Source organism: Dipodomys merriami, unplaced genomic scaffold (genome assembly GCF_024711535.1).
Source record: "Dipodomys merriami isolate MVZ:Mamm:240054 unplaced genomic scaffold, mDipMer1.0.p SCAF_3, whole genome shotgun sequence".
NCBI lineage: Eukaryota > Metazoa > Chordata > Mammalia > Rodentia > Heteromyidae > Dipodomys > Dipodomys merriami.
Window position 1 is genome coordinate 14337252 of NW_027204492.1, and position 22597 is coordinate 14359848.

At 42.2% G+C, this 22597-nt stretch overlaps 1 protein-coding gene across 1 annotated transcript; it reads left to right on the forward strand.

Annotated features, from left to right (window-relative positions):
* Positions 1–1946: 1946 nt before the first annotated feature.
* LOC138839339 (integrator complex subunit 6-like) lies at positions 1947–15353 on the forward strand. The gene is made up of 7 exons (XM_070038911.1): positions 1947–1983; positions 8810–8995; positions 10378–10503; positions 11030–11155; positions 12317–12442; positions 13099–13192; positions 15135–15353. Exons 2-7 carry the CDS (start codon positions 8815–8817, stop codon positions 15220–15222), a joined length of 741 nt encoding a protein of 246 aa, XP_069895012.1. The 5' UTR covers positions 1947–1983; positions 8810–8814; the 3' UTR covers positions 15223–15353.
* Positions 15354–22597: the final 7244 nt, after the last annotated feature.

Consider the following 22597-nt stretch of genomic DNA (forward strand, 5'->3'; position numbering starts at 1 on the left):
TGGATATGGAAAAATAAGTGTGAAAGTAATCCAGCACATACTTTTTTGTTGTGGTTTTTTGTTGTTGTTTTGTTTTTTATCGGTCATGGGGCTTGAACTCTGGGCCTGGGCACTGTCCCTTGGCTCTTCAGCTCAAGGCTAGCTCTCTACCACTTGAGCCACAGCACCACTTCCCAGCACATACTTTTTTACTGAAGATGTGAACTGGGTTATAGAGGGAGTAGTTCCATGTAGCACATGTTAACGAATGGAATTGGCACCTCCCATACTTTTTCAATGAAGCTTAGAGAGCTGATACCAGCTAAAAGTAGATGGAGTTGTGTCTCAAGAGATGGAGCCCCTGACAAGCAAGCATAAGGCCTTGAGTTCAGACCCCACTACTGACAAATGTAGTAAAACTACCAGTGAAGCTTTCAACAATTATACCATTCTTTGATTCAGGATTACAGGATGTGAGTAACATAAGTTGGTGACAAAGTGTTCATAGGAGTCTGTGATTCATTTCCCAAAAGTGCGCCCTGATGAAAAGTGATGTAGTATGGGATACCCTGGTGGAAATCTAGCATAGTGGATATCTACTATAAAGTGTGTTTACCTAATAAAATTAGGAGTCATAATAGAACAGCTGTAATCCTTGAGGACTTACAAGTAGCCTTTTTCTCACTCATGCTCTGACCCAAAGTAATCTTGAAGCCAGCATCTTTACCCTATGGTAGCTTAACAGTAAGCCTCAGATTAACCATTGAACAGGGTATCTGGCTGGGACTTCCCTCAAAACATACCCTTATCGTTATTTCTCTGCATTACCAGGCCCTGAAAACTCTTTACAAGATCTAATCCAGAGTAACACTATCATCAAAATTCTGGCCACCAACAGCTTGATCCTAGTCAGCACCTGTCAGCCAAGAAAACCCATACTGGAAGCATGAATGGACGGTGATATCCTAGGAAACTGGGATTCACCTAATTTTATAGTATGGCTATTTTATCCCTAGGAGTAAAAGGGAACATGAGTTTGAGCCAGAGACTTAGTCTAAGAAATGTGATGGGGAAGCTTTTTTTTCCCCTGAGAATAATTGTTTCTAGGTTTAGTCACCAGGTTTTGTAACCCATTAAGGCTATCATTGCACATTTTTTTGTTACTATGAATGGAAGTTTGCAATTCCTACCAACTCGAATTCACCATTCTTTGTTTTGCTGAGAAAAGGATAGGGAGTCTTGTCTCTTTAATCATAAGGGGCACAAGAGGGCTAGGGATGGCACCCACAGAATTTTTGCAGACTGAAAATTCAATTCAGACTAAGACTTGACTGATTGTCACAACAGAAAATACCTGGATGAGACACCAGGCACATTGAGTGACAGGAGTCAGATTCCTAGATCTCTCTTGGCTGGACCAGTAGTTGTGCTGGCTATCAATCTCCTGCTCATCTAGCTCTGGGTATATAAAAACTCTAGTCTAGCCAGGTGCTGGTGCTCATACCTGTAATCCTAGCTACTCAGGAGGCTGAGATGTGAGGATCAAAGCCAGCCTGGGCAGGAAAGTCCATGAAACTCTTATCTCCAATAAACCACCAGAAAACCGGAAGTGGCGCTGTGGCTCAAGTGGTAGAGCGCTAGCCTTGAGCCAAAGAGCTGAGGGACAGCGCCCAGGCCCAGAGTTCAAGCCCCATGACCAAAAAAAACCCCCAAAACAAAAATCCCTCCAGCTTATGTAGGTCAGGTGTGGATAGACAGCTACTAGACAGTTTCTAGTTTCCATGAAACCATCCTCTCTCAACACTGAATCAATCAATGAGCCCCAGGAGACAGCTGGCCTGCACTTCCACCCCACACCACTAGAGGACGCACGCTCACGGCACCTCCCTGGAGGCGGGTTCTAGAAAGTCCCTCTGGAAATAGGCACACAGCTAGAGGCCATTTTGAAAACGACGTGTACAGTTAAACGGTCCTTTTGGAGGCGTCTCAGACTTCTATCTCTAGGTCAGAATTTCAGCACTGGGGAGAGGAAGGGGGCAGCGCTTTGTTTACTGGTTGAAATGTCTCTCTTAATGTTATTATCAGTAAAGATGAGGTCTTACTTCTTGGTAAATTTGAGGCGGCATTGTGGCGGCAACAACTAGATGGTCACTCCAAGGGAGGGGGGGCGGTTGGTTCGCTTAGGCCCTGTCTTGTTTGTGCTGTGGATTTGAGGGGCTAGGCCTGGGGAACTGTGCTCAGTTCTCAGAGAGTTTTTCATGAGTGAAGCTCTATTACTAGGACGGCACCTTCTTTGGCTGCTCAGTAGATTGTTGGGGGAAGGATATGTCAATATTGTGTTTGATATCAGACGTCAACATCAAGTCTCTTCCCTGCTTGTACTTTCTTAGTCATTGTCGGGGGAACGTGGCTTCTGAGGAACTCGTACACTCCTGGGTAGTGACTGCTTAGGGACTGCTGGATTTTGGTATTAAAGAGTGTTTGGAGGGCTGGGAAGGTGGCTCAGTGGTAGAGAGCGTGCCTTGCATGCATGAGGCACTGGGTTCGATTCCCCAGTACCACATAAGCAAAAAGAAAAAAGCTGGAAGTGGTGCTGTGGCTCAAGTGGTAGAGCACTAGCCTTGAGCTGAAGAGCTGAGGGACAGTGCCCAGGCCCAGAGTTCAAGGCCCATGACTGGCAAAAAACAAAAAGAGTGTTTGGAGAGTTGACTTCAGAGTCTCTGTCCAGATAATAATGAATCCTTAGCCCCAGCTCCTTGGGAATGATGGGTTGAAGAGTGTAATTTTTAAAAGAGGCAACTGTATAGGAGAAGAACCCTAGGTTTCTTCTACCAGAGTTATGTCAGCCAAGGACAGGATTTTCAGGATTATGCTTACATCTTAGTAGAATATTTTAGGTAAATGAGGTACTACAGCTTGGAAAGGCAGATGGCTTGGTTGGGGTCCAGGTCTCAGGTTCAGTACTGAGATGGAGACTTTCCCTGGTTTCTTGGCCTCAGCCATAAGACAGTTCTTCCCTGGGCACTCATTCTAGTATTTTTGCAATGGCACTGGGCACCTGTTTGTTAATCTGTATTCAGCAACATGGAGAACTTCCAGTTGCACTCCTGACTTGCAAGTATATGCTTCGTAGTCAACTGTCACTCTTGCTGTGACTGCAATCCTCTCCTGACTTAAGGAACTGTGGATTTTTAAAAACTCTTTTCTGGATTTTTTAAACTCTCTTTTATGGATTTAGCTGAAATCATAGCTTAGAATTTGCCTTCACTTAGATTTTTTCCATAGTGATTTTTTTCAGAAGGGGTCTTTCATTGTTGCTAGGAACAACTGGGACCTAGGTCCTTCTACCTATGCCTCTCAGTGAAATGCCATGAATTCCACCATAATTATTGTTTGACATGGAGTTTGGAGAAAGTTTTGTCCCAGTATGCTCCAACCATGATTTTTTTTTTTTTTTGTCGATTGTGGGGCTTGAACTCTGGGCTTGGGCGCTGTTCCTGCGCTCTTCAGCTTAAGGCCAGTGCTCTACTGCTTGAACCACAGCGCCACTTCCGGTTTTCTAGTGGCTTATTGGAGATAAGAGTCTCACGGACTTTCTTGCCCGCTCCGGCTTTGAACCACGATCCTCAGCTCTCAGCCTCTTGAGTAGCTAGGATTACAGGCTTGAGCCACCGGCGCCTGGCTCAACCATGATTCTTGTACTCTATGTCTACTCAAAATCTGAGATTCCAGGCCTAGAACAGTGTGGAAGCATTGCTTTTAAAATTGCTTGTATAAGTTTTGTCATTTTGTGTTGCAAATTGGATAGTGTGGGGTAGGATGGAACAGGACTATAATCCAACCTACTGGGGAGGCAGAGATCTGAAGGAGTGCAGTTCCAGGCCATCTGGGGCAAATTGTTAAGACGATTCCGTATAAAGAAATAAACTGGGGGGCTGGGAAGGTGGCTCAGTGGTAGAGCGCTTGCCTTGCATGCATGGGGCCCTGGGTTTGATTCCCCAGCACCACATAAGCAAAAAGAAAAAAAGCCAGAAGTGGCGCTGTGGCTCAAGTGTAGAGCGCTAGCCTTGAGCTGGAGGGCTGAGGGACAACACCTAGGCCCAGAGTTCAGGCCCCATGACCGGACCCAAAAAAAAAAAGAAAGAAATTGGATGGGGCAGAATACATCTGACATTTTAGTTTAGGAGGGAGACCTAGACAGACTCAGGGCAGTGAGAGATCAGCCCTGAGCTAAATCTAAGACCCTATCTGATAAATAAATAAAGGTAAAAATGGCCAGGTGACTTCACTCAATTACTAGAATACCTGTCTAGCAACTGCCATTCCCTGATCCCAATCTTAATGCTCCCAAATAAAAATTATATCTCTTTTTCATGTAGTATGGATTCCCATACTACATTTACATGTATAAAAATAGAAAATATTGAGGATTTTCTACAATTGCCTATTTTTCTACTAATGAGGCTATATTTATGTATAGGGCATTTATTCTCTTAAAAAATTGGCCTATTCTAAATCCACAAAGATAATATCCTACTATTAATGTTCTCCCACTAAATAAGAGTGAATGTATAATTATGCCTTGTGTATTTGATAAAGAAAAGGAACCATCCTTTCTGCAGTGATTTTCTGGTCTAGAGGTCACAAATATAGCTGTTTTGTATTTCTGTATTTGTTTCCATATCTGTCCTGTTGTACTGGTGTATTCACCTCTTCTGGATCCAGTGCCAAATGGTTTACATTACTTTTCCTTTTATACTCAATCTGACATCTGTCAATATATGTGCTAACTGTGTTGCTTTTATTGAAGACTGTTTGGGTTTCTTAAGTCCTTTGACTTCTGTAGTGTTGATTATTAGGCTATCAAGTTTAAAAGGGTGATATTGTAAGCTAGATAGTTAAAATCATTTTGGCGTGGGGTGGGAAAATGATCATAGTTTTTCTTTTTACTATTAAGGCTGATTAATGGTTTATATGTTTTACACAGAACTATAAGTCAGCTTTCATTTCATTCACTTCTATATTTCAACATTTGAGCTTCATTTTCAGTGGTTATTTAGCTTTTATTTTCTAGGAATTTGTGTTTATTACAGGAAAATGCTGGTGGGTTATGATTATTGTCCCTAGGTCCAGAAACTTACTAACCTATATGGACTGATAGCTTTTTGACTGTGAAGTTTTAAATTTTTAGTTTTTCTTCCCTAATCAATATACCTTTACATTTGTCTGGCCCTTTTTCACTTTCAGGGCATCCACCCAATACGTTCTTAAATAGATAGAAACTGTCCTTTTCTTTTTTCCAGATTTGGGGGTAAATGTGTTGGGATTTCACCTGTACCTTAGATCTTTGTCATAGCTTATTTTTAAAAGTTGTTTTGGCTTATGTGGCTGAGATTCATGTCTATAGTACTCAGAAGGCCAGAAATTTAGGTTCAAAGCCAAGCCAATATTAAAATGTCCACCCATTCATCTCTAAACCAACCAGGAAAAAGAAGGGCTAGAAGTATCTCAGGTCATAGAGCTGCAGCTGATCACATAAGCCAATCGAGAAGGAGGTCCTTGCATAGGGCAACAAAAATTGTCTTTCAGTTTTTTCTATAGAAACTTGATGCATTTACCTTTTATCCAAGATGCTGATCATTCTAAAGCATTAACAGAAGTTGAACAGTAACCCAATTTTAAACACATTGTTTTTTTAAAGAGGGAGAATGGTAGAAGGGATGAACACTAATCTTTTTATTTTTAATTGTTTTTGTGTAGTTGATATACAGAGGGGTTACATTTACATGGATCAGGTACAATCAGTACAATTCTTTTTGAACCACTTTTCCCCTTCCGTCACTCTACCTCAATCTTTCCCTCCCATCTCCACCCATAAGATATCCAGTTTATTTTCCACATAGTGTCTAGTATCACTGTTGTATTTGTTCATCCTTATCCCACCCTTTATGTACCCTTCCTTACCCTCCCAAATTTAAACAAAGTAACAAACAATACAAAAGGAAAACAGAACAAAACAGCAACAATGCTCAGATATGGAATCAATATAGATGTCCCTCAGTGGATGAATGAATCAGAAAGAATGATATTGTACCATTTGTAAGGAAATGGAAAGACTTGGGAAATATTATATTAAGTGAAGCAAGCCAGAACCAAAGAAATATAGGCTGCAGTTTCCCTCATTTATGGTAACTCAAATGTGCCTATAAATCTACAAGTAAACACACTGAATGACCAAAAATAAATAAATAAGCCTGGGACATGATAAATTATATAGGACCCTAATCATTAACATACAGAGGCCAAAGGAGGCTAAGCATAGGAGTAGTGGACAAAGGCTCAATAAACATGGGCAGGTGTCCATATAAAATAATATTCTGTGAAATGAACTCCAAAACGAGGAAACAAGAAACACTATATTTTACTCTTAAAGTGACATCTTAAATGAAAACCCTTGTTTACAATTACATAAATACAATAATAATAAAAACAGATAAAATGGTTGTGTTCTTTTCAATGCATTTTGTAGATGTAGTTAACTGACTACTTCAAATGTTAAATGAGCTTTGGCTTTCTTGTTTTGATCTTTACCATAACATACTTGTTTTGGTCTTTACCACAACAGTTTGTTTATTTGTTCATTTGTTTTTCATGGTGCTGGTGGGTTTTTTTTCTTCGTTTTCTTCTTCTTCTTTTTTTTGGTTGGTCATGGGGCTTGAACTCTGGCCTGAACGCTTTCCCTCAGCTCTTCAGCTCAAGGCAAGCACTCTACCACTTGAGCCACAGTGCCACTTCGGGTTTTCTGAATGGTTTATTGGAGGTAAGAGTCTCACGGAGTTTCTGCCCAGGCTAGCTTTGAACCGTGATCCTCAGATCTCAGCCTCCTGAGTAGTTAGGATTACAGGCGTGAGCCACCAGTGCCCAGTGGTTTTTTTATTCTGTTGATTGCTTTTTCCTTTTTCTTTTTTGTGCCAGTTCTGGACATTGAAGCCTGGGACCTCTTGTTCATCTCAGCTTTTCACTTATTGCTATTGCTTTACCATTTCATCATGCTTTAACTTCCCAGCTTCTTGCTTGTTAATGTGTGAGTTACTCTAAATTCTCTACTGGCCTGGCTTTAAATCTTTTTTTTTTTTTCTAGATTGATACTGCTTTTCTAACAGTGTTTTATTTACTATACTGATTTGAAAGCTGTTGGGGTTTTTGTTATTGTTTTTTTGTTGGTTGTGGGGCCTGAACTCTGGGCCTGGGCGCTGTCCCTCAGCTTTTCAGCTTAAGGCGAGCGCTCTACCACTTGAATCACAGAGCCACTTCCTGGCTTTAAATCTTGATCCTCATATTTCAGACACCTAATTAAGATTATAGGTGTCTGGCCTACTACTGGTGTTTTAATTCAGAGCCCTTTTGCCAGTCAGGTGCTTTGCCACTTTAGCCCTAACACTAGTCCTTTTCCCTTTTTGTCATTTTTCCAGTAAGTTCTTACTTTTTGTCTGGAGTAACCTAAACCGATTCTTTAAAATTTTTTTTTTAGCATTTTATTGTAAATATGCTGTACAGAGAGGTTACAATTACACGAGTAAGGTAATGAGTGCATTTCTTGTTGAGCATTGTTACCCCCTCCTTTGTTCTTCTCCTACTGTCCCTTCCCTTCCCTTCTCTTCCCGAAGTTGTAAAGTTCGTTCCCAGCATAGTGTCTTGTGAGTATCATTGTTGCAATGGGTCATTCTGTGTCCTTGTTTCAGCATTTTGTTATTCCCCTTCCCCTCCTCAAGTTAAATAAATGTATATACAAGATGCCGGGGACCAAAATCAAATACACTGACAACAGAGGATATATTTAAGCTTTCTGCTTTAGCTGAGAAGAAAGCTGACATTACCATCCCACTTTTTACTGGTTGAAATGGTAAACTTTTGTCCAGACTAGGCTTTGCCCTTCATCTTCCCTCTCAGCCTTCCAAGTTAAGATTCTAAATTTGAGCCATGGCAGAGTTGTGTTTTGGTGTTTTGTTATACCTGTGATCCTTTTTCTCTGTTTTTTTTTTTTTTTTGCCAGTCTTTTATTGTCAGTCATGGGGATTGAACTCCAGGCACTGTCCCTGAGCTCTTTTGCTCAAGACTAGTGCCCTATTACTTTAAGCCCCAGTGCTATTTCCAGTTTTCTGGTGGTTAATTGCAGATAAGAGTCTCATGGGCTTTCCGGCCCTGGCTGACTTTGAATTGTAATTCTTACATCTCAGCCTTGTAAGTAGCTAGAATTACAACACCAGACATGTTTGCTAATCTTTTATTTAGGATTTCCTATTTTCAGTTATGATCATGTTGCATAGTTGTCTTCTACTTTAATTTCTTTGGTATATGTTTTCATTAAGTTCATATTTATGTCATTCAATGTGTGGAGGAGCTAATTCATTTTCAACATTTTAGGAAGCAATTTGCCTAAGAGTCTCAACTGTTCATGGAGGTTTCATTTTTAGTTTGATACTTCAGATGTGCAAATATTTTATTTTCATCAGAATAAACCTGTCTATTCTGGTCAATACCAAGATGCTCTTCTTCTTTGTAGCTGAATAAAATTACAAACTCTGTATTTGCCACATTTTCTGGAACACCCATCTGCATTCTCCTATGGAAGACTTGTGGAATTTCAAGCGATTCCTCTTACCTTGCTGTGTCAAATTTTATGTGTTTCTATGATTTCCCGACTTTTCAATGATGCAGCCACTCAGAGGAATCTTCTAAGTCTACGTCTTGTTCTAGATAATTTCATTTGATTTCTACTTTTATGAAGGTGACATTTTGTAATGAATGGTGTCCATTATTATTTTCCAAGAAATTATGTCTGATGAAGTACCTGAAAATTCTGAAAGGAAAAAAAGCAAAATGAACCCAGTTGAAGAAGGCTCGGATTCTGTACCATCATCTAAGAAGAGATGTACGAAAGCCCTTACATCCATGAAGAAAGCAACCAAAAAGGAAGAATCCCATCCTAAGGCCTTAGTCAAAAAAACCAGGAAAGGTAACCATGTTTTTTGGGGGAGTGGGCAGTCATCTGCATGTGTACAAGGGAAGGAAGCTCCTCTGAATTGATGAAAAATGTTGAAGGTAACTGCAAGCATAAAGATCTTCCTGCAGGTGGAACAGGGGCAGCTTTCACACAGAATACTGGTAGAGTCTTCTTGCTCATACCTCACCTTCCCCCAACATCAGTTCTCCTGCTTGGTGTTACAGAGGATCCTGCCTCATTACTCATACATCCTACACAATTTCTATGGACACAATTTCTATGCTCACAAACTGAGCAAATATTAACGTTCATTTTGCAGCAATGTTTGGCCCAGTTGTGCACTCCTTTCCTTCCTCTGCTCTCTAGGGCTTCAATTTTCCTTGTTTCTTCTCAATATTGTTGAATGCCTGTTTCCATGTTTTTCTGCATTTTCCTTTCTATTCCTCTCCAACCCAATTGCAACAATTTCCAATTTATGAATTTTCTCTATTTCTAGCCCACTATGGCATTATGTATCCCCAATCAGTTCCTACAGTTCTTTCCTGATCAGTATGCTTCCTCTTCCCACACCAGTTGTGACTGCACTCTCCCATCCTGTTGCCACAATGAAGAAAGAATCAGGTAATTAGACCATGCCACACCAGACCATGCCAAAAAACAGTTCTCTGTGCTTCCAAATACTCTGTACACTACCTGACTATACACTGTGGTACACAGGCCATCCACCTCCTAAACCCATGCTTCTGTCTATATCCTATCCTGGACACCTTCTCTTTCTCTTTGCCTCAGAATTTAACTCTGAATTCTGTTACTCTCCCTCTGCATTTGGTCAGGATAGCTTGGTCTCCCCCTTATTATGATCTGCTTCATACCTTTCAGCAGGACCTGTGGATGATCTTTTATGTGTATAAATTGTGTCAGGGAGATAGTCACATATGAGATGTTTCTGGGAAAGTTCACTACATACATGCATTGTACAAGAGGACGTGAGGAGCTTTTATTGTGCTCTGTTTGTGGAGAAAAATTTGTCAAGCATGAGACTTCCTTGTGGAAATTCCCTTTGCTCAGAAATAAATCACATTAGCTTGTAAGGAGCAGTCATGTGCATGTGCGTAGATGAAGCCCTCCTACCTTGCAATGCAGCCTGCAATGTGGATGTCAGGTGCTCCTATTACCCAGGATACCAATGATCAAACACACCTTGTGTAGAAGTAAGGGGCTATGTGAATGCTATTATGCCCATCAAAGTTCATGATGTGGCAAACCAGTGCTTCAACTGCTCGACTGGATTTTGTATCTGAAAACCCCCTTTATGTCAGTGGGGGCAGGCCTGCTTGTCAATCCTGGTAGTAGCATAGTTGGAGCAAGAGATATGAACAATGACCCCTCCACAGGTGATAGCAAAGTCAAAGCAATGCCTTCATCAACTGTGGTGTCCAGTGTGAAGCCAGCAGAACTCGAGGTAATCGTTGTTGGTACTGATCCTGAGGTCAGTGAGGAAATTCACATCTTGGAAGAAGGTAAGTTGTGTCTGGGTGATAAGTCATCATGTTTCAGATGTTTCTGGGAAAGTTCACTTCCTATTTCTCCTCTTCACCTGTTCTGCATACATACATGACATCAGGTACCATGAGGAGCTTTCATTGTGTTTTGTATCAGAAGAAAATTTCTTATGAGATTTCCTTGTGGACAAAACTCTTGCTTTAAAATAATTCACTTCAGCTTATGAAGAGAACTCAGATGTCCATGTGGGTGGATAAAACCCATTTATCTCAAGGCCTAGCCTCTCCATTTGGATTTCTGGTGTTCATATCAGCCAGGATATCAATGAACAACAACTTGTGGAGAAGTCAGGGGCTATGTTAATGCTATTATGTCACAATGGGTTCCGTCAAAGGTTATGATGTCTCATGCCCAGTGCTTCCCCCTACTCGACTGGATTTTGTGTCTGAAAACTCCCTTTATGTCAGTGGGGGCAGGCCTGCTTGTCAATCCTGGTGGTAACATAGTTGGAGCAAGAGATAATGAACAATGACCCCTCCACAGGTGATAGCAAAGTCAAAGCAATGCCTTCATCAACTGTGGTGTCCAGTGTGAAGCCAGCAGACCCTGAGGTAATCGTTGTTGGTACTGATCGTGAGGTCAGTAAGGAAATTGACATCTTGGGAGAAGGTAAGTGTATGTTTGGAGCATGGCTTCTGGAAAATACTGAAGTGCTGACTTTCACTCTGATCCCTTGTTCTGCCCATTGTGGCTGCTGTCCTGGGCCTCACCAAATCCTGTCACTCTCCCTCTGCACTGGCTCAGCCCCCCCCCCCTCTTCTTTACATACAATCTGCTTAGAAAACACCTCCAACAGGCTCTTTCACTCCCTGACATCTGTGGATAGCATTCTACTACCCCCTTTTCTATCTCTTCTTGCCTCTTCACCAACATGAGTCCAGCTATACGTGTGCTGTCCTTCACTTTGCACTTTTACTGACTTGTCCCCCACTCCATGACAGTTAAGCTAGATATAAATGAGGAGCAATTTCTTGTCTTGTTCATTCCTGATCTCGGCTTTAGTCCTTGTCCCAGGAACAGCAGAACATGTATAAATGACATAGAGGTGTCAGACTTAGTAAAGGCACTACACTTTGACAGAGAATGGAAGTAGAAGCAGAATAATCTTACACCATGGGATTTTTAGTAATGGAGTGCACATACTAGGCACATGGATATTATGTGAGATTTGAGCTTTTCTTCTTTATTTTTCTCTTGAGACCAGGACTCAAATTTAGCATCTGTTCTGATGCTTTTGCTCAGTGGCTATTTGATCTGTCACCTGAGTCATGCCTCTAACGCCAGATTTGTGTTTTATGTAATTTGTATTGAGGAGACAAGTAATCACGAATGAAATGTTTCTTGGAAAGTTTACTCCTATTTGTCCTTTTCACCTCAGTTTCTGAGTCCAAGTATGGTACCAGAGGCCAGGAGGAGGGTTTTTTTTGTACCCTAGGTATGGAGGGAAACTTGTCAACACTATATTTCCCTGTGGATAACTTTCTTGCTTGGAAATAAATCACTCTAAGTTAAAAGAGCATTCAGGTGTCCATGTGGGTTGACAAGACCTTCAGCCTTACAGCTCAGCCTCTCAGTTTAGATTCTAGATGCCACTGTCACCCATAATACCAATAAACACATCTTGTGGAGAGACAAGGTTATGCCCAGTGCTTCCCCTACTCCACTGGATGCCCAGTGCTTCCCCTACTCCACTCTCCTTTGTTAATGGGGCAGTCAATCCTCACAGTAACAAATTTGGAGGAAGAGATACGAACTGTGACCTCTCTACAGATGACTTCATAGTGGAAGAAGTGCCTTCAACATCTGTGGTGCCCTGTTTGAAGCTAATTGGATCTAAGGTATTCAGTGCCGATACTAATCGTGAGCTCAGTAAGGAAATTGAGAACTTGGGAGAAGGTAAGTGTACATTGGGTAGATGGCTACTGATAAAAAATACTTGGGTGGCCAGATGCCAGTGACTCACACCTGTAATCCTAGCTACTCAGGAGGCTGAGATCTGAGGATCATGGTTCAAAGCCAACTCAGGCAGGAAAGTCCATGAAATTCCTATCTCCAATAAACCACCAGAAAACCGGAAATGGCACTGTAGCTCAAGTGGTAGAATGTTTACCTTGAGCTGAAGAGCTGAGGGACAGCGCCCAGGCCTAAAGTTCAAGCCCCACAACCAACCAAAAAATACCTGAGTTCCTGTGTCTTTTTATGATGTAAAATACTTTCCAAAAACTTGGAAAAGGGAATCTTTGCCACAGTTGCATTTTATGATGTTTGATGGTTCCTCTGTATAAAGTTAAACAATGGACACTTTTTTGTCATTCTAAACTTCCTTATTGAGGTTACTACTTACATATGGGACAATATATCAATTTAAGCTTTAACACACAGACAAGCAAGTATCTAGGCATTTACTTATAAGCATACACACACAAACACACACACGGATATACCATTTAACATTGTATGCCATGATACATAATTACTGAGCTAGATATTCAGCAAAATTGATGTGTTTCTTCTTTATTTTTTACAATCTATGGGGGATTACTTTTCTCTAGGATATGAAAGAGTCTTCCAGTTGCTTGATGAAATGCAAGGAACTCTGGAATTTAAGAAAGAACTTGTTGAATATGCTATCAAGGAGGTGAAAAGGTGAGGGGAAAAAGGAACTATCCTTGTTCTTTAGCAACTAGATCCATGCAGGACCTGAAGTGAGAGGTGGAGACCAGACCTTCTTCATCACTAGACTTCACTTATAATTAAGGTTGACTCCTCCACCGAATTTATGTGGGTATCATATGAGCCTCCGTGTTTTTCCAGGACCACCACACACAGTTCACTGCAGTGTGAGCAGAGTGGGATAGTCATTTGTCTTTGCTTTATTACTTTTATTTTGTTGATATACAATTTCCAAGTATGTGGTAGGCTACCTTTCCATTTCCCACATTGTCTTCCAGGTCATAGGATCTCTGGGGGTCTTTTAATTCTTCCTACATCAATGACTTTTTGTTGGTTGTAGGGCTTGAACTCAGGGCCTGGGCACTGTCTCCAAGAGCTTTTTCCCCTCTACCACTTTGAGCCACAACACCACTTCCAGTTTTCTGGTGGTGAATTGGAGATAAGAGTCTCATGGACTTTCCTGCCGAAGTTGGCTTTGAACCCCCATCCTCAGATCTCAGCTTCCTGAGTAGCCAGGATTATAAGCATGAGCCACCAGCACCCAGATTCATCAGTGACTTTTGATGCTCTAGGAACATAGTCTGCAAAAGGAAATCTCTTCCTGACTTCTGGGTACCAAGTTTGTTGCTGATATTGTGAAAAAAGAATTGTGATGATTTATTAGTAAGGCAAAATTAAAAAAGGATAGTGCATGACCTAGATGTTTGTACAGTCACATTTCATAAGAGGTATAATTAAGTGTTTTAGCATCATAAGAATTTATGGTGAAAAAGCAGTATAGGTTTGGCTCAAATTCACCTTAGTGAATACATCTGGTATGTTCCTTCATCTTTAGTGTTATATTGTTTTACCAATTAGGCCAAGAGACATAAAAACTGGCCTGCTAGCCCGGTGCCAGTGGCTCACACCTGTAATCCTAGCTAAGGAGGTTGAGATCTGAGGATCATGGTTCAAAGCCAGTCCGGGCAGGAAAGTCTGTGAGACTCTTATCTCCAATAAACCTCTAGAAAACCGTAAGTAACACTGTGGCTCAAGTGGTAGAGTGCTCACCTTGAGATGAAGAGCTCAGGGACAGTGCCCAGGCCCAGAGTTCAAGCCCCATGACTGACAAAAACAAAAAACTGGCCTGCTAATCTTGTTTTATTGATGTAGTTGAGATTTTCCTCCAAACTTGAGTTAATGTCTGTATTTTTCTCTAAACAATAAATTACATTTCACACTCCTTTCAAGATAGCTGTTTATCCTTGAGATAAGTATTTTTCAGAGCAAATACTTTTGGGGGCCCAAGAAGAATTAGTTACTAAGCCAGGCACAGTGACTCACGCCTGTAATCCTGTCTACTCAGGAGGCTGAGATCTGAGGATCACAGTTCAAAGCCAGCTGGGCAGGAAAGTCCATGAGACTTTTTGGGGGGAGGGGTCGGTCATGGGGCTTGAACTCTGGGCTTGGGCGCTGTCTCTGTGCTCTTCAGCTCAAGGCGAGCGCTCTACCACTTGAGCCACAGCCTCCTGAGTAGATAGGATTACAGGCATGAGCCACTGGCACCCGGCCATGAGACTCTTATCTCCAATAAACCACTCAGAAAACTGCAAGTGACACTGTGACTCAAGTAGTAGAGCACTAGCCTTGAGCTGAAGAGCTCAGGGACCATGCCCAGGCCCAGAGTTCAAGCCCCATGACCAACAAAAATGAAATTATTTACTAAAATCAGTGACTCCTATAAGATTCTCTTGCTGAATCGTAGAATATGCTAATTAGATAAGAAAATGGGCAATGTCAGAGTGAATCAGCAATTCAATTTTCTTTTCTTTTTGCTAAAATTTACAGATTATGAGAGAATTTAGGGCTTTTATTTCCCACGCCTCATTTCCCTTGATGTGTCTTACCTCATAATGACCTGTGCCTTTCTTTTCAGACTCAAAACCCAAGACTTAATTAAACACCTTGAAAAAAGGCTAAAGAAAATCAACAAGCGACTCAACAAAAAGAAATTGCAAATATAAAATCCTGCTATGACAGTGCTCAAAAAAAGAAAGAAGTAGTTTTCTGTGTTCACGAATGTAGCATACTAATGCTGAAAACTTACTGTATTGTTAAGAGAGTTGCCTTCTAGCATCAAAAGCTAATGAATAAGTAAAAGGAATTGAACTTTTGAATGTTATAAATTTCTGTTAGTAAAAATTGGGCTGTGACCCTATGAATTTGCTTTAAAAAGACAGCTTGCTGTTGGTGTGCTCATTTGTTTACTCCCTTGAGATCCTTTGTGTTATTACTTCATTTGGGAAACCCTATTACTGTCCTCTTGTTCCCAACAAGATGGAATTTAAAACTACCTTTTTGTTTCTTTCCTTTCATTTTCTCTTTATTGTTGAGGAAAGAGTTCTCTCCTTGTATATTTAGGGTGACCTTGAACTCACTGTGTAGCCCAGGCTTTCCTGTGATCTTCATGCCTTAACCTCTTTAATGCTTAGATAATAGATTTGTGCCACTATGCAAAGCTTCTCCACCCATTTCTTATTCCCATTGTCTTGAGAGAGCCCTATACAAGTCATGGTGATTGGCCTGGAACCAATGACTCAAACTCAAACTGGATAAATCAAACTCCTTCTACTAGAGGGTCTAGCTGATGACATATCCTTCTTGATTGGGTTTCTCCAATTCTTCATTAACTCAGTCATAAAAGTTAGGTGTTCCAGGGAGGGCTTTGAACACTCCAGGCACTCAGTCTTTATTCTACATCCCAGCTTCTTAGAGAGCCAGGACTCATTACTCCAGACTCTGTGGAAACCCATGTTGCCCATGATTGTCTATCAATAACAGTGTGACTATGTTAAAATTGCCATTTTCACATGTAATTTTGTTTTTGAGCCTTGTGCCTGCTATGGAGACAAAGCTGGCATGGAAGTTGCTGTGGAGCCCATTCTCACCCTGAACATGAAATCTTCCTACCTCAGCCTCCAATGCTGTGGTTATGTGTGTGCCTCATCATATCTGGCTCTGAGTCTCTTTTTGGTTTTAGAGTTTTTTCCCCACAGTAATGGTGATTGTTCTTATGAACTCTTGCATTATAAGATCATGCTCTAACACTCTAGCAACACTTCTAGCCCTTCATTGTATTGGTTATTTTCAAAGTGGGTGCTAAGATTTGTTGATTTCCTGTTTAACAGGGATACACAAAGTAGTGTTTTGTGTATTTTTCAGAGTGATGATTTTCTATGTACTGTCAAGTTCATGTTTCTCTTGTGAATGGAAGGTTCCTATTTAGTAATTTTGAACATCAGTTTCCTCAGTACATTGTATTTAAAAACCAAAGTGGCCAGAATTGGTGGTTCACAATTGTAGTATTGTAGTCCTAGCTATTCAGGAGGCTGAAATCTGAGCATCCCAGTTTGAAGCCAGCAGATATAAAGTCCATGAGACTCATCTCTAATAAACTTCCAAAAAAGCTCAAAGTGAAGCCGTGGCTCAAGTGGTAGAATACTAGCTCTGAGCAAAAGAAATGAAAAGACAGTACCTAGGCCCTGAGTTCAAGCCCAGGACTGGCACAAAAAAACATGCCACTCACCATATTTCTTATTTTGATGGAATGTTGTAGGGTTTTTGTGATGAGGTAATAAGGGAAGGATGTCCCTGATGGGATCACTTCAGTTACAGCGTGAAATACCTCTCTCTCTCTCTCTCTCTCTCTCTCTCTCTCTCTCTCTCTCTCTCTCTCTCTCTCTCTCTCTCTCTCTCTCACACACACACACACACACACACACATGCCTGAATATAGAAAGGTAGCTGACTACAAACTAGAGGCATGCAGAGTCCCTCACCAGATCCTTTTTGTATCCTGATATGCCCTGATATTGGATTTCCTCATGTTCACAATGATGAGAAGAAAGTGTGGGGTTTTTTTCCTGTCATGGGGCTTGAACTCTGCAGCTCAAGGTTAGTACCCTACCACTTGAGCCACAGCGCCACTTCCGGCTTTTTCTGCTTATGTGGTGCTGAGGAATCAAAACCAGGGCCTCGTGCATGCAAGGCAAGCACTCTACCACTGAGCCACCTTCCCAGCCCAGAAAGTGTGTTTTGTTTAAATTACTCTGGCTATGATAGTCTGCTACAACAACCCAACTGACCAAGAGTACAACACTATGAGTATTCTCTCTCTCCAAGATTCCCATCCAATAAGAATCTGTCATGTTCTGCTGCAATACACTTTTGCCTGGATTTTTTTTTCAATCTATACTGTGGTTGTAGCTCAGTGTAGAACACATGCCTACCATCCTGGATTACAGCATCACCAGCAAGAACAAAACAATTTTTATTTTTATTACGGAGGTGACATACAGAGTGATTACAATTACAGGAGTTAGGTAATGAGTACATTTCCTTTCATACAGTGTCTTCTGTTCCCTCATGCTCTCCCAGTCCCTCCCTCCTGTCTCTACCCATGAGTTGTATAGTTCACTTTCATCCATGTCCAGTGAGTTCCACAGCTGAACTTTTTCACCCTTTTCCCTCAAACAAAACAAATTTTAATTAGACACAGAATTTCACTTTCACAACATGACAGTCACGATACTGCTTTACCACATTACCCAAGCTTTCAGTTATTTAAGGTTTTTACTTACTGGTTTATTATGAACATGAAATAGCTAAAAGCATATAGTATAATACCTAGCACATACAAAGGAGGTAGTAGCTTATCATCATTCTTCCTGCTTTCTCTTTTAAAATATTTTTAAGTAGTTGTAGAAAGGAGTTTTCATTCAACAGAGTAGTATAAGAATATAGTAAATAATGATCAAAGTCATATATTTATCATTTTCACCCATCTCTCCCAACCCCACCACTTTCCTCAATTTTCTTAATTGTGTAGTTCATGCATTGCATGCTTTGAATGCATCCTCCCCTTCCTCTCCTCATTTTTCTGTACTCTCTCCATAACCCCATCCTGCACTTCTGAGTATCTAATTCCTGGTGTTTACTTTGTTGGACTGTGAGTTAGCCTTCCTAAGGACTTACAGTGAGTTCTCACCTGAAACTACTATATTTTGGTCAGTACACTAGTGAACACTTGGATACAACCCCAAAATGCATATTTATAGATAGATAAATTCTAGTTTCCATACATGAGAGAAAACACAAAATTTGTCTTTCTTGACATGACTTACCATAATTTTATGCAGGCTCCTCAAAAAACTAAACATAAAACTACCCTATGAGTCAACAATTCTAATCTTAAGTATTTATCCAAAACATTGCAATCTAGGATAGAGTAAGGCCACCATCATAACCATATTCATTGCAACACTATTTACCATAGCCAAGGTATGAAATCAACATAGATGGATGAATGGATCAAGACAATGTGGTACATATACACAATGCAATTGTACTCATCCATTAGAAGGAATGATATTGCATCACTTGTAAAGAAATGGGAGGAACTGGAAAACCCATGTTAAATGAAGTAGTCTCTTAGGGTTTATTATCTTAAATTATTATTATTATTTATTTATTTATTATCTTATTTATTATTATTATTTATTATCTTAAATACAGGTGGAGGGGATAAACTCATGTTGGCAATCCATACCTGTTTATGATATTGTCTTATCCTCTGTTATCACTCCATTTTTCCCCTTCCCAAAATAAGTTCAAGAGGTTTCATTATTATATTTTCATACTTTCAAAGAATCTACCGTGACCTTCTTCATTTCTTTCATCCTCCTTATCCTAACTCCTATGGCTAGAACCTACCACTGTTTTTAGGTTGTCTCTATTCCTTCTAATTTTTTTAGACATTATCACTGATACAGCCCCAGGAATGTGCTGGTCAATGCTATCTCAGTGTTTGGTTTATACTGACATAAAAATATATAAGGAAAAACACATCTAGAATAGGTGAGACATAGGTCTGAAAACACAAAGTTGCTTAAAATGAATGAGAATACTGGTAAATATTACCAGACCAAGTATTTCTAGTCAAGAATAGTGACATACCCAAGTAATACAACTCATTCATGGTAATGAGCAGGAAGATGCTTGAGCCTGGGTGTTTAGAGTAAACCTGGACAATATGGGGAGTCTCAGATAAATGTGTCAGGAACATAAATCTATTCAGAAGTGAAACAGCAACACCAAATCTTTGGGGGATGTTCTTGTTTTTCTTCCTGTTTTTGTTTTTTGTTTTTGTTTATTATACCATTCTTGAACTCAGGTCCTGGGTGCTGTCCTTGAGATTCTTTTTTGCTCAAAGCAAATACTCTAGTCACAGCTGCACTCCCAGTTTTTTGATGTTTAGTTGGAGATATGAGTTCCATGGACTTTCTTCCCCAGGCAGGCTTGGTACCACCATCTTCAGACACCCTCCTGAGGAGACTGCATTGTAAGTGTGAGTCACTGGAGCCTTGCTAACAAGTCTTTAGTCTGTAAAATTAGGGAAGTCACAGAAGGAGACCTGTTAGTCTTTGAGTGTTACTCCTTACACTAGTCTCATAAAATGTGCTCTATTCTAAAGGTACTGTGAAATCCGTAACATTACAGGATAGCAGCTCAACCATGAGCATCCTATTATCCACAGCAGTGCACACCTGATTAGATAGCCACTCCTATACTCCAAACTCTCCTCCTGAATTATCTTCACTATTTTTTATGCAGTACAAGTTCCTGAAAAGCACTTGTGTTTGGGCTTCTCCGGAAAAAAAATGCTTTGACCTGCTGAACACAAATACCTCCAGTCCTTCATGCATCTGGCAGCCAGCAACCAATGCATTACAGACTTGAATAGAAGCAATTTCCAAGGATCTCTTGGATTTGTTTGATTTTTACAATGGGTGGGACTAATATTTCTCCACCAGTAATAACCACAAACTCTGCGTTTTGGGAGGAGACTTTTGTAAGACTGACTCTCGCTTTTCCCCAGGAATAGTTGCTATGGGAATTTGTCATATGGTAGAGGTATCCATTAGGACCATCAGTGCATCTTTCATGTTACCAGCAGATAGGTTGCATTTGATGCTATTTCTAGCTCACGCCAATGTTTTGCTGAGGAAAAGGAAAGGGACTGGTTCCTTTAAAAGGTGTAGCCACAGGTGGACCATGGATAGCACCCAGGACTTTAGGCTTTCTGGATCAGGGTCCTACTGGGTGTTCTTATGAACAAGCAAGATTGTCATTAGCAGTTGTCCCCAGGGGGGAAAAAATGCCTGAATGATGCATGTGACCAAATGAGTGGTGGGAGCCAGGGTTTCCTTGGGTCATCAGCCTCCCAGCACATCAGGCTCTGTATGCACACAACCCCTGGCTTCTGCAGAGGGGGCACAGGTGCCATTGCCAGGGTCAAGTAGGTGCTGCTGGCCTGTAGCTAGGTCCCATGATCCCTCCATCCTTGGACGATAATATATCAAAGACCTCTGGGACTTTGCTACTCAAGAGGCTGAGCTCTGAGGATTGCGGTTCAAAGACAGCAAAGTCCATAAAACTGTTATTTCAAAAAAGCCAGACATAGCATTGTGGCTCAAATGGTAGAAAGCTAGCCTTGGGCTAAAAGAAACTCATGGAGAGTGTCCAGGTTCTGAGTTCAAGCTCAGGACAGGCCAAAAAAAAAAAAAAGAAGATGAAAAAGAAAAGAAAAGCTGCCTGGGACAAATCTTCCCTGCACTTCCACCCCAGGCCACAGAAGGCGCACATGTGCAGCCTCGTCTGCACCCTAGAGGTAGTTCTAGAAAATCCCTCTGAATATGATGTACGCTGCTTCCCGCCATTTTGGCAGTGGGGCGTGCTGCTGTCCCGCCATTTTGGGAGAGAGGCCCACCACTGCCACGCCATTTTGGGAGTGAGGTGGATGCTACCCCGCAGTTTTGGGAGTGAGACACACCGCTACTCCGCCATTTTGGAAGGGTATGTGCAGTTACCCGCCATTTTGGAATTGAGGCGTGCTGCTACCCCACCATTTTGGCAGTGAGGCACGCTACTTCCTACCATTGTGGAAGTGAAGTGTGTGCTGCCCGCCATTTTGAGAGTGAGGCAGGCTCCTGCCCCGCCATTTTGGAAATGAGGCGGGCTGCTGCCCCGCCATTTTGGGAGTCAGGTGGGCTGCTGCCCCGCCATTTTGGGAGTCAGGTGGGCTGCTGCCCCGCCATTTTGGGAGTCAGGCGTGCCACTGCCCCGCCATTTTGGCAGTGAGGCACGCTACTTCCTACCATTGTGGAAGTGAGGTGCGCCGCTGCCCACCATTTTGAGAGTGAGGCACGCCTCTGTCCTGCCATTTTGGAAATAAGGTGGGCCTCTGCCCCACCATTTTAAGAGTGAGGCACGCCGCTGTCCTGCCATTTTGGAAGTGAGGCATGCTACTTCCTACCATTTTCTAAGTGAGGCGTGCCACTGCTCCGCCATTTTGGGATTGAGGCGGGCTACTACCCCGCCATTTTGGAAGTGAGGTGGCCGCTGCCCGCCATTTTGTAAGTGAGGTATGCCGCTGCCCGCCATTTTGTAAGTGAGGTATGCCGCTGCCCCGCCATTTTGAGAGTGAGGCAGGCTCCTGTCCCGCCATTTTGAGAGTGAGGCAGGCTCCTGCCCCGCCATATTGAGAGTGAGGCAGGCTCCTGTCCCGCCATTTTGAGAGTGAGGTGGCCGCTGCCCGCCATTTTGGAGGTGAGGCACGCCGCTGCCCGCCATTTTGGAGCTGGGCGCCGTCTCTACTTCAGGTCTGCATTTGGGCTCTAGATAAGACCCCCGCTCTGCGTTCTCACTGCCCCCAACCTCTGTGTCATTATTCCCCGTTCTCCTGAGTGGCTTCTACTCCCTGGGTCCTCTTGGGCCGCCGCATCTGGAGGTTTGCTCGCTGGGGCAGAAGGCTTCCCCTTGGGCCCTTGGCCGGGTTCTGTGGGGCGGGGGGGTGCTCGGGGTTCAGGTTGGGGTCCATGTTCGTGTCTGCTCAGGCCTTTTCCAAGCGGCTACTCGGCGCCGGGAAGACACGTTGGCAGAGGGGGGCAGGAGGTGGAGTCATGCGGACGAAGTGTCCAGGCGGGGTGGGTTCAAAACCCTTGGTGGCTCTTCCCTGATTCCTTGAGCCTTTTAAAGAGTTCCAACACTTTGTCTTCCTTTGGGCACAGGGGGTGGCCTGCTCCCTCACCTGAGTGGGGAGGAGAAGGGGGTGGGTGAAGGGGCAGGCGAAGGGGAGGAGAAAGGGATCGGGAGCGGAAAGGGAGAGGACAGGGTGGGGGTAGTGGCGAGGGGGAACTTGAGGAAGCTTGCAGCGTTTGCTCTCCTCCCCACCTCTGGACGTATTTCTGTTCCTGCCCCACGCTTACCCTAACCAGTGGGGTTTGTTTCTAGAGACGTGACTGCATTGGACAGGACCCATATGGGGTTTTCCTGGGACAG

Bases quoted from the DNA above. Each gene is read 5' to 3' on its own strand.
- LOC138839339 (XM_070038911.1), top strand. From the start codon at position 8,815: ATGTCTGATGAAGTACCTGAAAATTCTGAAAGGAAAAAAAGCAAAATG. The intron at 12,443-13,098 runs GTAAGTGTACAT...ACTTTTCTCTAG, and splicing joins AATTGAGAACTTGGGAGAAG to GATATGAAAGAGTCTTCCAG. The intron at 13,193-15,134 runs GTGAGGGGAAAA...CTTTCTTTTCAG, and splicing joins GCTATCAAGGAGGTGAAAAG to ACTCAAAACCCAAGACTTAA.